Source organism: Leucopleurus acutus, assembly GCF_964270905.1.
Source record: "Leucopleurus acutus genome assembly, chromosome: 16".
NCBI lineage: Eukaryota > Metazoa > Chordata > Mammalia > Artiodactyla > Delphinidae > Leucopleurus > Leucopleurus acutus.
Window position 1 is genome coordinate 15,536,808 of NC_139158.1, and position 22,722 is coordinate 15,559,529.

Genomic DNA, 22,722 nt, shown 5'->3' on the forward strand with positions numbered 1-22,722 from the left:
CAGGACTCCAGCACCGAGGCAGGAGGCAGGGAGCAGAAGCAGAGGCAGGAGAACGAGGAGGAGGAGGAGGAGGAGGAGCCGTCGCAGGATGAAGGATCGGACTCAGGAGCTGCGGAGTGTGAGCTTGGGGGTGGGGAAAATGGGGGGGCGGGACCCCAGTATTTGGGGAGCGCGTGGGGGTGGAGTGGGGGAGGTGCTGGGACGTGGGGGCAGATGATGAGACTGGAGGTTGGTGGCAGGGGCACCCCAGTATGTGAAGGCACCTGATGTCTCCAATGAACCTGCATTTTAGGGACAGTGGCTAGAAGGGGTTGGAGGCCATTAAGACACAAGGGGGTAGGAGAGGTCTCAGGGGCCCTGGACACCCTACATTCCCAGGAGGACCCTGGGGTCTAATCTGGGGATGGAAAAGAGTGAGTGTGGGAGAGAATTGGAGGGTGCTGTCATCCGCTGGGCAGATTTGCTGAATTAGAAGGATGTGGGCAGTTCCTGGGCCAGGCTGAGCCCAGCGAGACCCAGATTTGGGGGCTGCTGTGGGGAAGGACACACGTTGGGACTGACTGAGATGCCAGCACCTGGCAGTGAATGAAGCGTGTGTGTGTGTGTGTGTGTGTGTGTGTGTGTTGCTCTCCGTGGGGAGGGGGCACCTCTCAGAGACAAGGAGGGAAGGGGTGGCCTCAGGAGATAGCCAGAGGGCCGGGGCCTGAGATAGGGTGACCCCAGAGGTGGGAGAGGGGGTTGCAGGGGAGACCGGGAGGAGGTTCCATGCACAGGGCCATGGAATTGGGCTGTATGACGGGGATCAGGCTCCACTGGGGAGAACTGGGGCATCCTAAGCTGACAGGGGCGGGCTGGCGTGGGCCTCTGGTCTGCAGGCCTGAAGAGGCCCAGCTCCAGGAGTCGGGCCAGGCAATTAGCTGTGTTTGGGTGACGGGGGAGGAGGGTGGCACTGGTGTCTGCAGTGAAGGCTGCCATTTGGAGGGGCTGGGGAGTGGGGGCTTGTTAAGAGTGGCTTCTGGGCCTGGGGGGATGCGGTGGGGTGGAGGGTTGTAGAAATGACCTGGGGCCCCGAGGAGGCAGATCTGACAGCCTGCTGTGGGGTTATGTTAATAAAGTACTAGACCCAACTGATGTAGCCTGACACACTTCACCAGGAGCCTATTGGTTATTACCCTGGGGTTGTTATCCCATTTGACAGATGAGGAGATTGAGGTTCAGCAATGGGCAGGAACTTGCCCAAGGTCACCAGGCAAGTGGCTGGGAACATTAGACAGGAATCTGGGTTTCCCATCTGCAAAGTTGATATGCGTCTCTGCTTTTTTAGCCTTTGAAAGAGAAGTCTCAATACTGGGGGTAAAAAGCTCTGTCTTTGGAGAGCCCCCTGGATTTGGGGGTGGGGAACCTGCTCACAGAAACACAAGAGGAAGGGGCTTAGAGGCAAGTGACTTGTCTCTGGGAGAGGTGGGTTGGCAGGTGGGAAGGAAGGAGGAACTGGTGGTTGGGGGAGGGAATTTTGAAGGTTTATTTTTTTAAATTAAACTTTGAGTGAATATACGCTTAGGCATCAGGAAAATGACGGTGATAAAAATAACCAACACTCATGTGCCAGACAGTTCTAAGTGTTTTATACATACTCATTTCGATCCTCACAGCAATCATAGGAGGCTGGTACTAGTATTATCCCATTTTATAGATAAGAAAACCGAGGCCCAGAGAGGTTAAGTAACTTGACCAAAGTCACACAGCTAATTAAAGGCAAGCAGGCAGGCTGACTCCAGTGTTGGTGCTCTTAATTCCCTTTCTGTCCCCGTTTTCATCCAAAGCAGGTTGCCATCCATAATCTCATTAGACCCTCACCTGGTAAGGTAGGGAGACTGGGCAACTACTTCATTTTATAGTGAAGGAAACTGAGGCCCAGTGGTTGAAACTTGCCCAAGGTCACACAGCTAGCAAGTGAGTAGTCCGGATTTGAACCCAGATCCACTGCAGCCAAGACTATGCCATGACTCCAAAATCCCAAGAAATGGAAAGTGGGTCAGGGTGAGGTGGTGGTGGAATTGTGGTGTGATTAGAGAGAGGGGGAGGGAAAAGGCGAAGACAGGGGTGCAGGGAAGGCAGGGGATGGGAGTTCTCATCTGAGTGGATCAGGGACCCCCTGCCCAGAGGGGAGGAATCCTGTCTGCTGGGGCTGCTGGGGGCAGCAGATGAGGGAGGTGGGAGGTGGGGTGGAGGGGCAGAGGGGGCTGAGTGAATGCTGATGGCTCTGGTGTTAGTCATGGCTTAGGGAAACTGGAGATTTGGGAGGGCACGTGTGGGGCGGAAAAAAAGCTTCCAGATACAGGGAGTACGGGGGTCTCCCTGCCAGAGTTGAGAATGAGGAGGCTGGGAGGCAGGAGAGACTAGGCAGGGTGTGGGAGGCCTGGGAAAGGGGTCTCTGAGAAGCTGAGAGGGATGGAAAGGCAGTGATGGGCGGGGATGTCAGCCCAGGGGGCCTGATTGTCTTTTTTCAACAGTACTTTGAGTTCCCGAGGGGTTCTCACATCTGTTCATCACATAGCTGTCAAGGGCACAGATTTGGGAGTCAGACTGTCTGGGTTCAAATCCTAGCTTTGCTACTTCCTGTGTGACCTTGGGTAAGTTGCTTAACCTCTCTGGTCCTCACTTTCTTCATGTGTGAATTGGGAGTAATAACGGGACCTGCTTCAGACGGCTGTCCTGAGGATTGAAATTATGCTGGAAGCACCTAGAAGGAGGCCTCGTGCTCAGCATTGCTCCATGAGTGTTTGTTATTCCACAGCTGACTCATTTATTTCTCTTGAGTCTCACATCAGCCCCCTGAGATGGGCAAGCTGGGACCCCTAATTTATTGGAGTAAATTGAGGGCCACAACGGTAACCTGACTTGCCCAAGGTCTTACAGCTGTTAATGGTGGAGCCAGTGTTGAGCCAGGGTTTTCTGTTTCCAGTTCACCAGGCACCTTTGGTCAGCAACTGGGAGGCACTGGGCTGGAGTGGAGGCTGCGACGGGGAGTCAGTTGGCTGGATGGGTGTCCCAGGGTCCAAGAAATGGGTCCAGGGATGGGGCTGAAGAGGAGAGCAAGGGAGCAAGTGAAGTGGAGAGGAAGGTTGCAGGGAGAGAGAAGCCACAAGGGGACGCGTTGTGGGCCGGAGCCTGAGAGGCAGCTGTGGAGTGGGAAGGCGGGGGTGGGGGTGGATGGGAGACTGGGAAGTGGGTGGGGGGAGACCTGAGGTGAGGGAGGCTGGAATTTGAGGGCGGCTGTTCTAGGACAAGTCATGCACCCTGAGGGCAGGGACTGGGTCCCAGGTGTAGCCCTCAGGTATGGGATAGGCACAATAGGCGCTTTAGAAATGCAGACCTGAAGCAGAAGGAAAGGGCGGCCTCATGTTTGAGGAGAGCGGCAGGGACCAGGAGAACCCTGGGTGATGGGTTGGTATCCCCCAGCTGCGTGGGGCTTGTTTCTGCCATTCAGACACATCACGTTCCCCCTGCTTGAGGGCCTTTGCACTTGCTGGTGCCTCTGAATGCTGTTCTCTCTGCCTGGACACTGTTCCCTCTGCCTGAATTCTGTGTGCTCCAGATTGTGGTGCAGTTAACTCCTCAGGCCTTAGCTCAGATGTCAAGGCCCTCCCGAAAGGCCCTCCCTGATGCCCATTTCTCTCTATCACACCTCCTGCTTTATCACCCTCTTGCTAAGTAGCACCATCTGAAATTGTCTTGTTCATTTTCCATTGTCTGTCTCCCTCCGCTGGAATGTCAGCTCCTTGGAGGCAGGACCCCTTCCTGTCTTGTTCACCATTGTATTCTCCGCAGCACCCAGAAGAGAACTGGACACTGATCAGAGATATTTGTCAGATGACTGAAGGGCTCAGTGGGGCAGAGGGAGGGTGAGGAAGGGAGTCGGTCGGGGAAGGCAGGGAGGGCGGAGGAGAGAGGTTGGGATGGGAGGACTGGGCTGGATGCTGGGAGTGCGCAGAGGCCTGGGTCAGGGAGACAGATGGACAGAAGCAGGGGGTGCGGTGGAGAGAGGCTGCTGCCTCTAGATCAAAGGATGCTCATGCCCCTGAGAAGCAGGTGTCAGCACGTGTGTGTTGTATGCGTGGGCATGCATATGTATTTACACACACACACACACACACACACACACACACACACACACACACATACTCTGTGACTTTTTTTTTTTTTTTGGCCGCACCACGCGGCATGCTGGGATCTTAGTTCCCCTACCAGGGATCAAACCCGCAGACCCTGCATTGGAAGCATGGATTCCCAACCACTGGACTGCCAGGGAAGTCCCCACTCTGACTTTTCTATCACCCAATTCCAGTCTCTTTCCACCTCTGTTTTAGTCACCCTCTCGTTTGTCTCTGTTGACTTCCTGGCCCACGTTGTCCCACTCCCTCCATCCACGCATCTGTCTATGTTGTCTCCCCGCCACTGACACTCCTATGAAGACCTCCGGTGTCTCTGATGGGGAAGGACTGAAGCTAGAGGCTTGGATCTGATGCCCCCTGTCCTCAAGGCAGTTCCAGAAGGTGCCCAGGGCCTCCACGGTCTCCCATTTCATCCTCCTGAGCGCTTGAGGAGCTGGCAATCTGTAAAGAGCGGCGTGCCTGGGTTCCAATCCAGCGCCATTGTGTCAGCACCCCATCAGCTGTATGATCAGAGGCAAATTACTTAATCTCTCTCTGCCTCATCCATCAGATGGGAATAAGAAGAGTGTCTACTTCATGGAGTGAGTGGCTGTAAGGATTAAACGAGAAATGCAAAGCACTTGTAACAGAGCCCGACGCATGGTAATTGCTACCTACTTGTTGGGTATATATGATTCTTACTTTCTTCATTTCGCACAGGAGGAAACTGAGGCTTGAATTGTCCATATAGTGGATGGGAGCACATTTGGTCATCTTTTCTGAGGTAGTCTCATTTGCCCTCAGCCTGTTTTCTTTTAGTCTGGCCAGCTTCTTCCAGAAATGGAGGCCGTGCTCATTATGAAACACACACCTCAGAGCAGGGAGGGCCCACGCATTTCACAGATAAGCCGGGGCCCAGAGAGGGTCTGAGAGTCACACAGCAAGTCAAATGGAGGCTACAACAGCTGGCTTCCTGTCTGGGCTCTTCCTTGCAGCCTGGCACGTCTTACTGGTTTTCTGTCCCAGCCACAGGAGTTCAGTGGTACTGAGGACAGAGCAGAGCAGACTCTTCAGGGGCCAGGAAGGGATAGAGAGACAGAAGGGAAAGAGCCTGAGCTTTAGCACCAGGACAATTCAGGTCCCACCTCTGGCCTTATTTCCTGTGAAGCCTTAGGCAGGGTCAGACAACCTCTCTGAGGCGGTTTCCTCATCTGTAACATGGGGGAGGCAGTGGGTAACAGCCAAGCCTCCCTGAGCACTTATTCTCTCAGGCAGCATCAGGCATTTTTACTGCCTCGTCTCACTGGCTCCTTCTGCCCACCATTTAGGGAGGACTTTCTCGCCATTCAGCAAATGCAGAGACTGAAACTCAGAGGGAAGAAGGCATGTGGCCTTCCAGCTGCTGACCTGGGCAAGCTCGTTAGCCTCTCTGTGACTCAGTTTCCCTATCTATAAAAGGCAGCTATTGTAAGAATGAAATGGATAAATAAACGCAGTATGCTTTAGAACAGTGCCCAACATGTTATCAAATGCTGTGTAAATGTTTTCCACAATTATAGTTATGTTGACCAATGGTCCTTACAGAGTTTTAATGAAGATTAAATGAGATAACAAGAATGCAAGACCTAGGCCAAAGGTGCTATCACACGCTAGTATTTTGCTAGGTTTTCGGGGCGCAGAGCCTCGCCCAGATTGTGCCTTGTCAGGAGGGGACCTGAGAAGGGAAATCTCTGGTGGCAGAGTGGCCAGTAGGAGGCAGCCTGGTCTCAAGCCTCAGAAGGGACTATGGGAGGGACTTCCCTGGTGGTCCAGTGGTTAAGACTCCACGCTCCCAATGCAGGGGACACAGGTTTGTCCCTGGTCAGGGAACTAAGATCCCGCATGCTGCACAGTGAGGCCAAAGAGGAAAAAAAAAAAGAAAGAAAGAAAGAAAGGAGGGGCTATGGGAGGAGGCATGTCTTAGATGTCTCTGGTTTCCTGGCCCCTTTCAGCCTGGGTGCCCTTGACCAAGTCCATTTCCTCTTCCCCCTCAGACCTCCTGTTCCCCTCATCTTGAAATGGGGACAGCTTTTCTCGAGGGCTATGGTAGTGAGGATCAGAAGAGATTATAGATGTAAAAGTGTCTGTCAACTGGAGAGGACTTTAGCTGTCAGCTGTCTGTAATTATTACACCAACTAAGTCATCCTTGGGCACTCTACCTTTCCTCCTCTCTCAAGGGCAAGTAAACAGGCAACCAGGGACACCCCAGGGCAGAATCAGGGATCTGGCCCTGGGAACCAAAGGAGAGAGGGAGAGAAATGAGACTTGAGGAAGTCTAAAGTCAGCCTGGGGAGGGGAAAGAGAGAACAGGAAAGTTCCCAGATACCTGGGCCAGTGAGAGGCCTCATGACCTGTGGGCAGCCAAGCTGAGGGCCAAGTGCTTGAAGGCAGAGAAGGGACAGAGGCGGCGGTGGCGGTGTGGGTGGGTAAATCCCTTGCGTGTCTCTGAGCCCTGGGATGTGGAGGGCTGAGCAGCTGCCGCTTGGCTCTAGGGGAAGGGGAATCTCATGAGGCAACTGGCTTTTTGAGGATAGAACATCATGGGAGGCCGGTGGGTCCTCAGAGATGAGCCGAGCATCCCAGAGCCTCATGGAGCCAAGGTCTATTGGTGTGGTTCCGGGTCAGGTGGAAGCTTGAGAAGCCAGAAGTCCCATCGGGGTCGCCAAGCCCCACCTGGTACCACCCCTCCTTCTGGGGGCAGCTCAAATGGAGGCTAGAACAGCTGGCTTCCTGTCTGGGCTCTTCCTTGCAGCCTGGCATGTCTTACTGGTGGGCAGAGAAAGAAGAGCCTCCCTTTCCTGGGAGATATTTGGAGCTTAAATGGAAGTGCTGAAGGTATTCCCCAACATGGCGAGGGGAGGATCCCTGGGGACCATCTGAGCCGGCCTTGGGTGGGAAGCTGGGGTACCTTCGAGAGGGTCCAGCTGGACGTCTCTGTGCTCACGCTTCCTCGGGGTGCTGTCGGGCCTCTCTGATTCCAAGTTCACTTGGCTGTCTAGATCACATCTAGGTCCCATCTGGCCCAGTCTAGGTTCGATCTGAGCTGTCTGCCATCAGTCTGCGCGGAGTCTGGTTCGGTCTGAGCTGTCTGGTTTCTGTCAGGTCCTGTCTGCGATCTGCTCAGACCCTGTCGAGGCCCTGTGCAAGCTCTTCTCTTTAGATCCCAAATGCCAATACACCCCGCTAGACGCTGTGTGGATCCCATCTTGATTTCATTCAGGCTCTGGTCATGAGATTCTGTCTGAGTTTTGGCTCAGTTTTTTCTGGAAATCAGGGTGAACTGTTTTGTTTGTTTGTTTGTTTGCGGTATGCTGGCCTCTCACTGTTGTGGCCTCTCCCGTTGCGGAGCACAGGCTCCGGACGCGCAGGCTCAGCGGCCATGGCTCACGGGCACAGCCGCTCCGCGGCATGTGGGATCCTCCCGGACCGGGGCACGAACCCGTGTCCCCTGCGTTGGCAGGCGGACTCTCAACCACTGCGCCACCAGGGAAGCCCAGGGTGAACTGTTTTAAGTTTCCGTGGAGGCTGATTAGGGCCCCAGATGTAATTAAGCTTGATGGGCTCAGCTTTTGCCCTCAGACTTCTGTCCCGAGCAGAGTCTTGAGACTGGAGTTTGGAGCACTGGGGAGCCCTTCCTAACCCCCTTTCCTCCTTCCCAGCTCTGAGTGAGTGTGCAGACCGGATGCTCAGAGAGGCTGGGAGAAGAGCCCCAGAGGGCCCTCCCGAATGTCCCTGGGGGCAGAGGGACGGCTGCACGTCTGTGTGTCCACATGTGTCGGCAGGCAGCTTTGCTGTGGGTCTGTGTGGGTGTCAGTGGGCCTATTTCTGTGTGCCTTGTGTGTCAGCCCTTCTGTCTATGTCACTGGCCTGTCTGGTGGCGGCAGTGGCAGTGTGGGTGGGTAAATCCCTTGTGTCTCTGAGCCCTGGGGGTGGAGGGCTGAGCAGCTGCAGGTTGCAACTGGGAAATCCAAGCAAGTGAGAGTAGGTGGGTGTGAAGTTGGAAGAGACTGGATGAAAGCAAGTGAATACACGGAGGAGAGTGGGGGGAGGGGAAGAGAGTGGGTGGGAGGAGGGCGGTCGGGGTGCTGACTGTGTCTCTCATCCAGCCCTCCCCTGGCCGACTGCTTGCTTAACTCGGCGCCTGCCGCTGGCAGTGAAGTGACCTTGCATAGGGGACTAGGGGACGTGGCTGGTCGCGTTGGAGGCTGGAGGGGAAGAGAAGGGAGCAAATTGAAGCCTGGCAGGAGCGGCTGGGGGGATGGTGGAGGGGGGTGGTCAGGCTCCTGGGACGCTATTCAAGACCCCTTATCGCAGCCCAGAGCCAATTACCGCAAGGCTGACATTTAGCTGGTTGTTACAATATCGAAATACTTCCATACTGGTTGGTTAAAGCATCTGTCCAGAGCGCCACCCGCCTCCAGGGTGACTGCGCTCACAGGACCACGTCTACCCTCGAAACGGTGCCTTTGGCTAATTCCCTCCAAGGTGTCCTTTGGGCTGTCAGGTACCCGGCCTCCGGGACTCTGTGCCACAAGACACCCAGGATTCGTTGTGACTGCTTGGTGCCCCGGCCCCCTGCATGTGACCCTTCCCAGGACCCCCGCTCTGAGCCCAGAGCTGGGAGCATCGGGATTGCGCACAGACTGCCTTTCTTTGCCTCCCAGGCGAAAGACAGCGATGATGAGGAGGAGGTGGTCCATGTGGACCGGGACCACTTCATGGATGAGTTCTTTGAACAGGTAACAGAACCTGGCCCCCAGCCAACAGCTTCCTTCCCCCCGGCCCCCGGCCCCACCCTGCTCTCTACTCCTCCATCCCCTTGGCCTTTTACCTCTGGGTCTGGCCCATTTCCCTGAACCCTGACTGAGCCCCCTGAATCCCTTTGTCTGGCCCGACGACTTGGCTGGGTATAGCCGATTTGCTGCCCCAGGTGGAAGAGATCCGGGGCTGCATTGAGAAGCTGTCAGAGGATGTGGAACAAGTGAAAAAACAGCATAGTGCCATCCTGGCCGCCCCCAACCCGGATGAGAGTAAGTGCTGCTGCCGGGTGGCTGGGGGCTGCGAGCAGGAGTCTGGGGTCCCACCCAGACATCTCACCCGCCCGTCCCCTCCCCTCAGAGACCAAACAGGAGCTGGAGGACCTCACTGCAGACATCAAGAAGACGGCCAACAAGGTTCGATCCAAGTTGAAAGGTGAGGAATGCCATCCCCTGCCTAAGGAGGAAAAAACCTCTGCCCTCCATTGGACTAAACAGGCCTCTCTGTGAGGAGTGTCTACAGACTTCCAGTAGCCAGATTCTTAAACACTGAGAAAGCATAAAACCCGAGATTTCCCAGCTTGCTCCAGATGCCTTGGAGAAAGATATAGACATGACAGGGAAATGACAGAGAGGAGGCTTTCTGTCCACATTGCATCTGAGCTCTGCTGGTTCCATCAGCAGGAAGGTCCACCAGGAAAATACAGTCTTCCAGGTGGGTTTAATTTCACGAAGGCCTCATTTCTCCAGAACAGTTGCCGGACATAGCGCTAAGCACCCAGTAGGTGGGCTCAGCAAATGCTTCTGAATTGGTATCCTTAGCGCAGGACAGATTGGACTGTGTGGCTGACATCAGGGGCTGGCAAACTTTCAGGAGGGACTTGCCAAATGCTCATGTATTCACTCTAATTTAAGGACTTGGGTGCTGGTAATAACCACCTTCCCCCAAATCACTGTGGGTTGGGAACCTCCTTGTCTGCTGGTGCCAGGGGAATAGCAGTGTTACCATGATGCTAATTTGTATGCTCATGGTAATTCAGCATCAGAAAACATTTGCCGAGCACCTTGAGGCACATTGCTGGGCTTTGGGGGAAAGGAGTCATGTCAGATGCCTGGCCCTGAGCACAATGACCTTGGTCCAGAGAGATGAGGACAGGGACTCCATGCCCTCTTGGACTCAACAGGAGGCCATATGTGAGCCTCCAGTGCTGATCTGTAAGCCCTTTGCACTCAGGAGAGCGTGCTAGAAAGCAAAATGATCCAAACTGGGAGCACACTGATTGCAAATCCAGACAGAGGGAGCCCACTTCCATCACCAGCTCATTCTGGACAAGTACCCTACCCTCAGTTCCTCATCAGTATAGTAAGAACTACTAAAGCAATTTCAAAGCTAGATGTTTTTGTTTTTGTTGTTTGTTTTTTGGTAGCAAAATCTTTTTTTCCCAAGTGAAATCTTACCCCAAATTCCAATACATACAACACATAAAAGTCAAGCTGTCCTGGCTGACCTGGGGTTGGGAGACCCAGAGCCCTACCTGCCTAGCCTCCTCATCACTCCCAGGAACAGACCCCTCTGAGGTTCCTTCTCAGAAGCAGGGTTCCGTGGGACACAAGTTTAAAGATCCCTGGGCTCAGCAATTTCTTTGAGCCCATTGAGCTCTGACATTAACACTCTTTATAAGACCATGAGGAGGGCTGTATGGTTTAGGAGTTCAGGAATAGACCAAGAAAGAAGCTAGGAAAAGTGGCAGTGGCTCAGAGGAGCTGACCCTCCAGAGCTCCAGAAAAAGAGAGATCATCTTCTCCATCTTTCTCCAGCTCTGTGGTGGCATGAGCTCCAGCATTGCGTGTGACCTTGAATGAGTTGTTTTCTCTATTTCAACCTCAGTTTCTAGTCTGAAACCTGGACTGAACTCCCAGGATTACTGTAAGAAGTCAATAAGACCCTGTAAAGGATCCTTTCCTCCTGGGCTTGGCCCCAGCCCCAAGTCTGACAACAGGGTCCCAGTCTGAGCCAGAGATTCCAACATTCCTGGGTGTGTGTTTCTGGACTTTTCCCATAACAGCTGGGCCAGAGCTGTCACTCAGTCCCTGTCCCGCCATCGCTGGCGGGGGAGCGTTGGGGTGCCACCCAGCACCGTACCTCCACCGCTGCCAGGAACGGAGAAGCAATGTTCTCGGGAGTGGCCCGGAGGCTCTTCCAGGTCTGAGAGGGCCTGGTGATTCATCCTGCTGCATTTTCCGAGCACAGTAGATCTTACCCTCAAGCTCTTTTTTAGAAAATCTAAATAAGTGTGGGGAGTGCATGATCTAGAAGCAGTAATCCCAGTTAATCTGTGTGCTTTTCCAGAACATCCTTTAGAAGTGGGGATTCCTGGGACAGGGATCACTTTGTAAGGCGGGGGGAGCTATTTTTTCTGTTGGAACATCCATCCACTTACCCTAGAATTTTCCAAGGAAAGGGCAGCCACTAGAACCTGACCCACTTGAAAGTGCTTGCCCTCCACCAGATAAATCCCAGGGTGGGTTCCTGACCCTTTTCTGAGGCTGCAAAAAGCAGAGAGTTCTCCCGCCCCCCATACAGGGGATGTGGACTGGGGGGCTGGGCAGGAGTTACAGCCGTGGGACTTTCCAAGACGCAATCCTTCCACCAGAACAAATAGCCCCTTCTGTCTGGTGACCGACTGACCCTCGATATCCCCTCCTACCTGGTTTCCAGGCCCCCTCAAACATTGGTCCCTTTATCCACTGGCCGCCTGCCTCCCCACCCTAGACTCTTTACTGTCTGCCCTCGCCTGGGTATGACATCCGTTCACGGGCCTGGGGGGCCTGCCTCGGGGTGTCCACCCTTCATATGTCCCAGACCCCCGCCCCACATGCGCCGGGTCTCTCGCCTTCCCGTCACTGCGTCCTCTCTCCCGCAGCGATCGAGCAAAGCATTGAACAGGAGGAGGGGCTGAATCGTTCCTCTGCGGACCTGCGCATCCGCAAGACCCAGGTAGGAGGCAGCGGCCAGGCACGGTCAGGGTCGGGGCCGGGACCAAACCGCACAGGACCGGACAGGGGAGGGGCCCAGGCTGGAGCCCTGCCTGTTGGGCGTGGGCGGGCCAGAGCAGGCACTAGCGTGGGGCGTGGCCAAGGGGGAGCCTGGGCAGGGGCGGGGCTTGGGGCGGGACTACAGCGGAGGTCGGAACCCGGCTACATCTCAGTGCCCTAGCCCGGCCTTGGCTGGCTTGGGCGTAGGATGGGGGTGCTGGGGTATGGGACTGCACACTTGCGAGGGCTTGGGGTCGTGGCATGAGCTGAAGAAGGGGCCGTAGGCTAACTCAGCCCCTCCCGCCCACTCCATCCCTCCACGGTCTCTGCTCCCTGCCTCCTGATGTGTCTGTACCCCCCCACCACAGCACTCCACACTCTCCCGGAAGTTCGTGGAGGTAATGACTGAATATAACGCGACCCAGTCCAAGTACCGCGACCGCTGCAAGGACCGGATCCAGAGGCAGCTGGAGATCAGTGCGTGTGACATCTCCCCCCCGCAAACTCCCCAGACCTGTCCCATACTCCTTCCAGGCCCTTCCCCTCCGTGGAGGGGACTCGTGGCCTGAGGCCGGATGGGAGGGTGGGCTTCCGGGTCCCTACCACATCCCACCACCTCAGGTGGCCAGGCTGGCCCAGTCGCTGAGCAGCGAGTCGTTTCTCCCCACAGCTGGAAGGACCACGACCAACGAAGAACTGGAAGACATGCTGGAGAGTGGGAAGTTGGCCATCTTCACTGACGATGTGAGCCCCGCGTGGGGGTGGGGTCTGTTTTTGGAAAGCATTCGCCTTTCCTTCCCAAGCGTAGGCTGAACTCAAGGTCCTAAGTCCGCCGTGAAATAACAAGCATCGGGAAGTCTGAACCTGGAACTGGGGAATTCCATGGGGGCAGAGCAGGAAGTACCCTCATAAAAATGGCAATCAGTAAGGTGCCAGGCACCGTTCTAAGCATTGAATGTATTTACATTTACCTACTAAATTCATTTAATCCTCACCACAAGCCTCTGAGGGAGTCGTGTTTCACAGATGAGGTAATCTGATCCAGAAAGGTTAAATGACTTGCCGAGGTCACACAGCTACAGGCAGAGCAAGGATCTGAATCTGCAGTCAGGACTCTTCAGTGCTAAGATACACTTCTCCCTAGTGATGCGGGTCATTTCACCAAGTGACTAATTTGCCTACATTTTGAAGGTTTTCTAAAACGTCAGTTTCAGTTTTGCTGAAGTTTGGCACACTGCCCTGTGCTTGTCATTTTATATGTGAAAGAGATGGGCTTTCCTCAACTGTAGTTCTTCTTTCTCTTTCTTGACTTTCGCCCTGGCTGACAGGTTCTATCTCCCTTTCAGCTTCTGGTGGCAGAATGACTCTGGTTTAGGTTTCTAGACCAGCGTTAAAGTACATTTAATGACCGTCTAGCAGTTTTCAGCAAATTGCTATTTAGAGAATTGATCTTTGTTAAATTAGCTTTGAGCAAATTGGTAATGGGCCAGTTAGCCCGGAGCCCTCCCAAACAGCTCTGCCCAGGCTGTCAGTCTGTCTGAGAGTGGAGGGAAACCTGGTGAGGGGTTCTAAGGGGATAGAGCTGATCCCTGCCAGTTAACCCACCATCATTACGATGCAGGGTGGTCGGACCTTGCCTGAGGGCTGAACAAGATGCAGACAGGCCCTAAGGTAGTAGTTAACTTCTAGGGTCGGGAAAGGCTTTCTGGGGGAGGTGGCATTGAGTTGTGTGCCTTAAGAGACAGGGAGCATTTGGACACGGGGAGATGGGCAAAGGACATTCCAGAAAAAGGGGACAGACTGAACAAAAACAGAGAGAGTGGACCACTTGCCAAAGAGCCATTGGATGATTTGGGCTCTTAGGATTTGGGGAGGTGAGGACGGAAAGGGAGACAGGGCCTCAACTGCTAAGGAGATGAGGACGGAAAGGGAGATGGGGCCTCGACTGCTAAGGAGATGAGGATGGAAAGGGAGACGGTGCCTCGACTGCTAAGGAGATGAGGACGGAAAGGGAGATGATGGGGCCTCGACTGCTGAGGTAAAGGTGTGGAGCCTGTGGGTGGTGGGGAGCCTCAGAGGGCTTTAGAGCAGAAGAGTGTCTGGATGTGGTCTAAACAGTGAGTGGCTTGGAAAGTGAGTGGTCTGGCTTCCGTGGGGAGGAGATATATCTGACTGTGGGTTAGAGTCGCTCCCACTGACTCTTGAGGGCTGCAGAGCATTTCCTTATTATTTCTACCCCGGCCCATATCATGGGGGCTCCAGGGCACACTGCCTTCTTATCTGGGCCTCCTTTTCTGCTTCCACTCTCTGCTGTGTCCCCTTCCATTATCCTGTCTGCCTTTGACCAGATGGTGGCCCCCAATCCTGACAGGGGTCCAGGACCCCTGTCTCCCTTCCCAGGGCCTCCCTGGTGTGTGTGATAGAGACAGCCCTGGGCTGAGATGGCGGGCTCAGGGCAAGTTTTCCTTCTTGTAATTTAACAGATGTCTCTTTAGTGCTTCCTGTGTGCCAGGTACTATTCTAATTGATACACACATAGTCATTCACTTAATCTTCGCACAACCTTGTGAGGTGTGAAGTATCTGCATTTTCTAGGTGGGGAAACTGAGGCCTGAAGAGGTTAAACAATTTGCCCATGGTTACAGCTAGTAAACGCCAGCCAGGTTCGAACCCAGACGCTCTGGCTGCAGAATCCAAGCTCTTCCGGGAGTGAAGGGTGGTCTGCAGCTCTCCTCCCTCTTCCCCCCTGCCCCTCCCCTTTCACCCTAGATCAAAATGGACTCACAGATGACAAAGCAGGCGCTGAATGAAATCGAGACAAGGCACAACGAGATCATCAAACTGGAAACCAGCATCCGTGAGCTGCACGACATGTTTGTGGACATGGCCATGCTTGTGGAGAGCCAGGTACTGCCTCTGCCACAGCCCTCGGGGAACCTCACCCGGCTCCCCGGGATCCCCTCTTCCAGCCCAGCTCCCACCCCATCCTATGCATGTATCCTCTGCAGGGCGAAATGATTGACCGCATTGAGTACAACGTGGAACATTCCGTGGACTACGTGGAGCGAGCCGTGTCTGACACCAAGAAAGCTGTGAAATATCAGAGCAAGGCCCGGAGGGTGAGCCGGGGCAGGCGGGCCTGTGGAGCAGGTGGGCTGGAGCCGAGCGGGCGGGGCTGGGCTCAGGCCAGGGCTGAGGTGAGTGATGAAATCCCGTGAGAGGCCTTATCTCTGGTTCTGACCTCTTCCTTTTTCTGTTTTCTCTCCCCTCTTCTTTTTCCTCACACCCTCCTCCCCATCTGTCTGTCGGTTTGTGTGTCTCTTTACCTCTCTGTCTCTCTGTCTCCTCCCTCCCTCTCGCCCTTCCTGCCTGCAGAAGAAAATCATGATCATCATTTGCTGTGTGGTGCTGGGGGTGGTCTTGGCGTCATCCATTGGGGGGACGCTGGGCTTGTAGGCCCCCCACCCCTGTCCCTCCCAGATCCTTCCCCACCACATCGGGAGCAATACCCCCACCACCCCTTCACTCCATCCCCTGCTCCAGGCTCACCCTCAAGACAGACCCGGGCAGCACCCGCAACCTTTACCGCCTGTCAGACCCTGGAGTCCCTGGACCTCCCCCCCGCCATGGACCACCCCCCGCCCCCGCACGTAGATAGCAGCAGGCGTGATTACACGTGCACACCAACATGCATGCCGCCGGCACATGCTCGAGACGTGTGGACTCCCCAGCGTGTGTGTGTGTACGTGTGTAGAGGTGTGTAGACGCACCGAATCGCCCTCTCTGCCCCCACCTCAAGTCTGTGTGTCGTCTGAGCTTTCCCCCTTCCCCTGGGTTGTTGTGTAGACTGTGGCTGGGTGTGACACAGCAGCCATCAAGCCCCACTCTTCTGTCTTCTGTGAATAGGGGTGTGTGTGTGTGTCCGTGTGTGTGTGTGTGTCTGTGTGTGTGTGGCGCCACAGATCCGTGGACACACAGTTTGCCTACATGGAATTTTGTGTTTGAGTGTTTAAATCCAATGTAACAGCACCTCCTCCACTGACACCCCCCTCCCCCATGTCTGCTACAGATGGGGCAGGTTGTGAGTGTACAGAGGCTCACACTAACATTCCCAGAGGATCCAGGCACAATACACACACAGGCCATGGCAGACACCCCAGCGTGATGTTGAGCAAACCCTCCTGGCTTAGTCACCCTGGGACTGACATGTCCTGGGGAACATGTGTGTGTGTGTGTGGAGTTCAGTCGAGGCGAGTGGAAGAATACACGTGTCAATAACCTAGCTTGGCCTGTATATCCATGTGCATTTCCCCCAATAGGTGATGTGAGGGACGTGTGTGTGTGTGTGTGTGTGTGTGTGTGTGTGTGTGTGTGTGTGTGTGTCTAGGATGTGCCTGAAGTGTCAGTAGGTCTTCTCCTGAGACAGAGCCCTCCACATTTTGCACTGGATATCTGTTTTGGGTGGGCACAGAAATCTATATTTCTACGCTATCTAGAGTACGCCTGTGCGAGTGTGTGTGTGTGTGTGTGTGTGTGTGTGTGTGTGTGTAGAGGATTTCTACGTAGTGTGTTTCTACCCCCCTGTGTATTATACACACACGTTTACCTTCAAGGACCTGTGCCCCATCCAGGTTTGTCTATCCAGATTATTTGCCCCCTCCCTTTCTCCCCAGAGCTACGGGCCGCTATCTGGTGTGGCCACACACTGCTACATCAACATTCTGCAACTGCAGCTTCCTGCCCTGCGTGGTTGGATCCCCTGTGCATACATGCCCACGTGCTTATCTTTCTCGGTCAGATAGGCCTGTACATGTGGAAGCCGGGACACCTCAGTGTGCTCCCACCCGCCCCAGCAGATGAGGCCACACCCAGGCACACACATGCACACAGGAGCCGGCGTATGCTGACGCTGGCGCTGGCACGGTGCCTGTTCAGGCGGGCACTCGTTTGCACATGAATGCCTCCCTATTGGTGGGAAGGGCTATTGATGGGAGACATTACTGATCACGGGAATGTCAAGGGCTATTGATGGAAGGGCTATTGATGGGAAGGGCTATTGATGGGAAACATTACTGATCACGGGAATGTCAAGGGCTGCCCCGGGCTCTCAGAAATAACCTTCTTGAGCACTAACCTCAGAACTGAGAGGCCAGCGATGGTCCCCACCACCCCATCTGATGCTCTGGCCTTTGCCTCAGGAACCTTGGATTTAGGGAACTGTTTATTTCCGACGTACTGGAGTGGTCTAAGTCCTGGGGCCCATGCCCTGGACACATCTCCTTCTGAAATGTCACCAATATCTGTTCCCCTGCAGGCTGAGACTGAGGGTGGGACACGGGCCTGAGTTTCTGATGGTGAGGAAGAGGCCAGCTCCTCCCTTGCTGCGTAGACAACATATGCATCAGTGGGTTTGTGCGTTGGGTGGCAGGTGGGAGGTATGTGGGCAAAGGACAGTGTTAGAAGCCTCCCACTCCACTGGCCCAGGAACACGGACCCACATATACAGGATTGAACACACAAGTACAGGAATGCGCCCTGCCTTGGGGTCCGACATCCATGTGCACAGGGTGGACTTTGGTGTGTGTGCAGATCGTTTCCTGGAGTCCCTCTTCATGTGAAGTGTGTATGTGTGAGAGAGAGACAGTGCAGATGTGACCTTCTGGAACATAGTACCCCACTCCCACCTCAGCTCAGATAGCCAACCTCTTCCCTACCTGGCTGGGCCCTGCCTGTGTGTGGCCAATATATATACGTAAACCCCAAGGTGGGCTGTCCGTTCCCACAGTGCCCTTTGTCAGGACGGGAAGTTTGCCCCCATATCTGACTGCAGCCCTCCTGCTCCCACTCAGGCTTCTTCGGGGACGTCAGAGCAGGCCCCAGCACCCCCCACCCCAGCCTTTTTCCTTCCTGCGGTCCAGCCAGGATACCCTTTCATACCAGGCGTTTCTGGAATTCCCACAGCCTTGGGGCCACAAGGAGAAGGGTGGAGCCATGGCTGGAGTGATGCAACTGCCTCATTGACTGGTATTAGGCCCGTAGCTGCCCATCTCTGGGCCTCAGATGGACCAGAGCATCCCTGAGGGTCTGTTCTGCCCCAGCTTCTCTAAGTCCCACACATCACATGATGTGTTTGCTTGTTGGCTGCTGTGTCTGTATGTGTCCTGGAATGTTGTCTGGGGGCTGGTGTCTTTTGCATGTTCTCAGACAAGTGTGTGCTGCCCGCCCGCCAAGCACCTACAACCATCAAGCCCCTGTGTGCCCCGTGGGTGGTCCCGGACCTGGCCAGGGCTCGCTGCTTCCCCTCCCCCTTTCTCCCTCCCCCTGCCTCTCACGAAGCACACTGCGTGTCCGTCCCATGTGCCTGTGGGTTGATGCACGCTCTTGCCACGCCTCGAGCGTGCGTACATGATGTGTTCTATGCATTCACCCTGCCCCATTCCCAGCCTGCCCCGCAGAGGACAAGATGGGTGGCCCCCGGCTCCCTCCTCCCCCACCCCGCCTGCTGTGCAGCCGTGTGCGTTGGCGTTTCTGTGTCGCTGGCGTGTCACGTGATATAGCCGTGTTTGCTGACATGAGCCCCTGCCCCTTCTGTTTCTCCGTTGGTTTCTAGAGCTCTTTCCCTCTCCTCCCCAGAGGGAACAGGACTCCTGGGGCCTGGCTGGGGGCCCAGAGCCAGGCCACCCTCTCCTGTTAGCCCTCAGAGTCCCATTTCTCTCTATTGGTGACCAAGTTGCAAATGGATAAAACACAGGAAAATTCTGCCCCCCTCCCAGCCCTGCATGTCCTGTCCCCAGAGCCCCTCACCCCCACCCCGGGCCGGGTCGGGCCCCGTGGGACGGGAGAAATAGCAACCAATCCAACAGCGGGCGTGCCGTGTGCTCACTTCCTTCTGTCCCCACACGGGACGGGCGCCGTGGGGAGTGGGAGACATGGTGGGAGGCGGGTGTGGGAGCTGGACAGGTGGATGGACACAGGCTCGGAGAAGGAGCTTTAATCCAGGGCTTGGACTGGTACAGCATTACTGGGGCATCCTCAGGCAGAGATCAAACAGTGCTGCAGGAACTGATTTGGGTAGAGGGGTGGCAAGAGGTGAAAATACACAGATTTCCTCAGCCTTCGTTGAAGAGAATAAAAAAAGATAAATGTCCAAGGGTAATAAATGTTTTAAAATAATGGGACTATGAACCCCAAGGAGGGACAAAGGTGGTGGGAGGAGCCAGAAAGCATCTTCACTCTGAACCCGGGTCTGAGGATCACACCTGGATATCCGAGGTCCAGCACGAGGCCCTGTGGAACTTCTACCCACTTCCTGCTTGAAAAGCCAGAAATGGGATGGGACCGTGGAGAACGTCAGGGGAATCAGACCCTCGCCAACCAGCCGTCAGGCGTGGGCTGAGAGTGAACACACACTTGCTCCAAAACCCTGCCCTAGAACTGAGGGGTATTAGGACACAGGCTCAAGGCTCATGAATTACAATGTGGAGCGCTCTAGGACAGCCAGTCTGGCACCAGACCCCTCCTCCTCCGGCTCTAGAATGTAGCCCTCCCTCCCCACCAGGGTCTGAGGGCTCTGGACCTGGATGGCTGTGCCACGCTGGCCTCCAGGCCCAGCTCCACCATCACTGGGCTGAGCCCTCCACGGCCTGCACCCAGCGGATGGTGCGGGTCCTGCTCTCCTCCCAGGAGAACAGGGGCTCATAGCCAAAATGGCGCCGAGCCTTGTCGGTGCTGACGGTGAAGGTGGTGTTGGCCATAGCCAGCGTGTAGGGGTTGAGCAGGGGCGCATAGAGCAGCAGCGGCCGCAGCAGCCACTGCAGCAGGACATTGAGGGCAGCCAGAAACAGCAGCAGCCAGTAGGGCAACAGTGGGCGGGTGCCCACCAGCCGGAGTCCACAGGGGCCCAGGAACTCCATGTTGAAGTCCTCATAGCTCTTGTAGGGTGAGTTGTCATAGCAGAAGTACACCTGGCCACCCATGAGTGCAGCTCGGTGCTGTAGCTCCCGGGCCACCAGCACGTGCATCCAGGCCACGTTACCTGTTGGTAGCAGGGGAGAGGGGGTGCCGAGGAGAGAACCGGAGGTGGATATGTCCTTGAATGCCCTTGCAACCATGTAGATACTGCTCTATTCTGGGCCAGGGCATGGACAAGCCACCCCGTCCTTGGGCCCACGTAGATGCTGCCCACATAACTACGGCCCTGCTGAAGGCTGCTTCTTCCAGGCCCCTGTAGCCATTTACTCTCCCAGGCCAGCCTATGTGGTTGCTACTCCTTCTTCTGTTAGTCCTGGGTAGATGCTCCCCCTCTCCTCTCCCGGGAAGATGCTGCTCACAAAACTGCAACCCCTTCCTCAGTCTATGACACGGTATCGATGTCAGCCTTCCCAACTGGCATGGACACTGTTTTGTCTGTGGCCCCTGCAGACGATGCCCACATATCATAGTCTGCTCTGGCCCATGTATAGACCATCCTTTTTTAGCCAGAGTATAGAACACCCCCTTGCCCCAGTACCATGTGGGTCCTGCCCTGTTTTTTTAGCCTCCCCCAATGCCTAGCCCGGGCCTCACCCACGTAGACCCGGCCATGCTCCACAGAGGCTGGAATGGCCCGGAAGAGCCGACCCCCCAGGCGCAGGCCCTGGTGGTAGAAGTCCCTCATGATCTGGTGGCCTTCGCCGTAGATACCGGTGGGACGCAGGGCACATGTCACGAGGGGCAACCCCCCGAGGACCTGGGGGCAAAAGGCAGGCACTGCTAAGACCTAGGACCCGGTGGTTTGCCCTCTGCCCTGATCTCCTCAAGCTGGAGATGGAAGGAATCCAGGGCAGGATGCAAAGGAGCCCACAGTAAGAAATGAACAAACAAAAAACCAGGGGCTGCCCTGGTGGTCCAGTGGTTAAGACTCTGCCCTTCCACCGCAGGGGGCTGGGGTTCGATTCCCTGGTGGGGGAACTAAGATCCCGCATGCCATGCAGTGCGGCCAAAAGAGGAAAAAAAAAAGAGGAGCCCACAGGCCCTGGCTCTGCCTCTGCCTGGCAGCCCTTTCCGCCCCCGTCTCCTACATCTCATCTTCTCCAGTCTCACCTTCCTCCCATTGGCTTCCAGGACGAGCTGCTCAGCTAGGGCCTTGCTGCAAGGATAGGGGTGTCTGTGTACTGCTTCGTATGGGGTATTCTCATTGCCCCTAGTCGGGGGAGAGGGAAGATTCTTAATGCTGAGGGGAGATGGGGCCCTTGAAGTATTGGGGGAAGCTCAGCTCACCTGTAAAAGGGCTGGCCTTTGATGTTGGGACCCACAACTTCCATGCTGCTTGTGTAGACCAGGAAGCGTGTTCCAGTCTGCACACACGCCTCAATCACATTCCGCGTGCCTGGGGGAAGGCGGGAGTGTATCCAAGCTGAAGCTTCCTCCCCCTCTGCGTCTTTCCCCTCCCCATCCCAAAGCTGGATGAGGACACGTGCCTTCTTTCCCCAGGCCCAGGGAGAACCGCAGCAGGCCAGTGAGGGCCGGCCTGCCATGACAGGGGCAGAAGTGTCCACAGGACAGATTGTCACAGGAGAATCACAGAGGTCAAGGTCAAAGAGGGGGGCAGGAAACAAGCAACCAAGATCAGGCCATGTGCCAGGGGGTATTGAGGACATTGTCAGAACAGGTAGGGAGCATCTCACCCTGCACGTTGACCTCATGGATGGTCTCAGGACTGGTTTTCCCAAACACGTCCACCAGCCCAGCTGTGTGGATGACCACGTGGGCTCCGGCCACAGCTGCTGCCACCTCGTGGGCCTGGGTCACGTCCCCCTGGATGGCAGTCACCTGCACGGGCCCTGAGAGTGGGTAGGGGCAGCCAGAGGCAATGTCAGAGCTGAGGCCATCAGCCAGCTGCTGGGTTCGGCCCACACCCTTGGGCGCCACACTTTCCCAGTGTGACTCATTCATCCTATCCATTCACACTGGAGAACATAACAGGCATCATCTTTTCCACAAGGAAGGGCGTCCACACCCTCCCCCGCCCCCACCCCCACCCCCACCCCGTCCCCACCAGTCACCTGTCTTCAGCTCCTCCAGCCAGGGACCCAGGTGTAGGTCAAAGATGCGCAGCTCATGGAGCTGGGGTTCCTGCTGCAGCAGCATGCGGACCACATGTTCCCCCAAGAAGCCACAGCCACCTGTGACCAGGTACACCAGCTTCTGGGCTTGTGCAGAGTCTGCCATGCCTGGCTGGGGAAAGAGACACTGGCGCGCCTGGGTTGAGACACTGCCCCAGCACCAGCAGCCCCGTGACTCCTAGGAGGGGCCCCTGGCTGAGTGGCCTGGAGCAGTGACCCAGAGGCCAGAGCTGTTTCTGGAGGCTGTAGCTGTCGGTGCAGTGGCCAGGCTACCTGCCCTCTGACCCTGCCGGCTGCAGTTACTGAGATAAGGGGGAGGGCTTGGCCTGCAGGAAGGGGTCAGGGTTTGAGGTGGAGGGAGAGGTTCTGGGACAGAAAACGAAGGGTGGTTGGCAGGGAGCTGGGGAGGCAGAGTAGAGGAAGGCGAAGAGAGCTGGGATTGGGGGAAGGGACCCCCGGGCCCTGGCATCACCACTGCCTACCTGCAGCCACGGTCCCAGGCCGCCCAAACCGGCCACCGGAGGCCGTCTTCTACAGGCTCCTGGGCCAGCGACACACCGTCCCCTTCCGCTTGCTCCTCCTCCCTCCCGGCCCATTCCAGCAACAGAGACCAGCCCAGCCTCCACCTCTCC

At 55.8% G+C, this 22,722-nt stretch overlaps 2 protein-coding genes across 7 annotated transcripts; one reads left to right on the forward strand and one right to left on the reverse strand.

Annotated features, from left to right (window-relative positions):
* Window positions 1-88: 88 nt before the first annotated feature.
* STX1B (syntaxin 1B) lies at window positions 89-18,444 on the forward strand (the record flags this gene model as incomplete). 3 transcript variants are annotated; one of them, XM_082856617.1, is made up of 10 exons in its annotated part: window positions 89-118; window positions 8,859-8,933; window positions 9,125-9,224; window positions 9,313-9,387; window positions 11,876-11,949; window positions 12,356-12,464; window positions 12,658-12,731; window positions 14,757-14,894; window positions 14,996-15,128; window positions 18,443-18,444. In XM_082856617.1, coding segments are annotated over 10 exons (810 nt in total). The 3 variants fall into 3 exon arrangements, with proteins under 3 accessions (XP_082712743.1, XP_082712741.1, XP_082712742.1); XM_082856615.1 differs by lacking the exon at window positions 18,443-18,444 and adding an exon at window positions 15,363-15,584 and having other exon boundaries at window positions 14,996-15,106; XM_082856616.1 differs by lacking the exons at window positions 9,313-9,387; window positions 18,443-18,444 and adding an exon at window positions 15,363-15,584 and having other exon boundaries at window positions 14,996-15,106.
* Window positions 18,445-18,968: 524 nt separating this feature from the next.
* On the reverse strand, window positions 18,969-22,686 carry HSD3B7 (hydroxy-delta-5-steroid dehydrogenase, 3 beta- and steroid delta-isomerase 7; the record flags this gene model as incomplete). 4 transcript variants are annotated; one of them, XM_082856922.1, is made up of 7 exons in its annotated part: window positions 18,969-20,022; window positions 20,553-20,715; window positions 21,069-21,168; window positions 21,246-21,354; window positions 21,653-21,808; window positions 22,031-22,202; window positions 22,573-22,686. In XM_082856922.1, the coding sequence occupies 7 exons, from the start codon at window positions 22,684-22,686 to the stop codon at window positions 19,607-19,609; spliced, it is 1,230 nt and encodes a 409-aa protein (XP_082713048.1). In that variant the 3' UTR covers window positions 18,969-19,606. The 4 variants fall into 4 exon arrangements, with proteins under 4 accessions (XP_082713048.1, XP_082713051.1, XP_082713049.1 ...); XM_082856925.1 differs by having other exon boundaries at window positions 21,069-21,114; window positions 22,031-22,217; window positions 22,573-22,647; XM_082856923.1 differs by having other exon boundaries at window positions 22,031-22,217; window positions 22,573-22,647.
* Window positions 22,687-22,722: the final 36 nt, after the last annotated feature.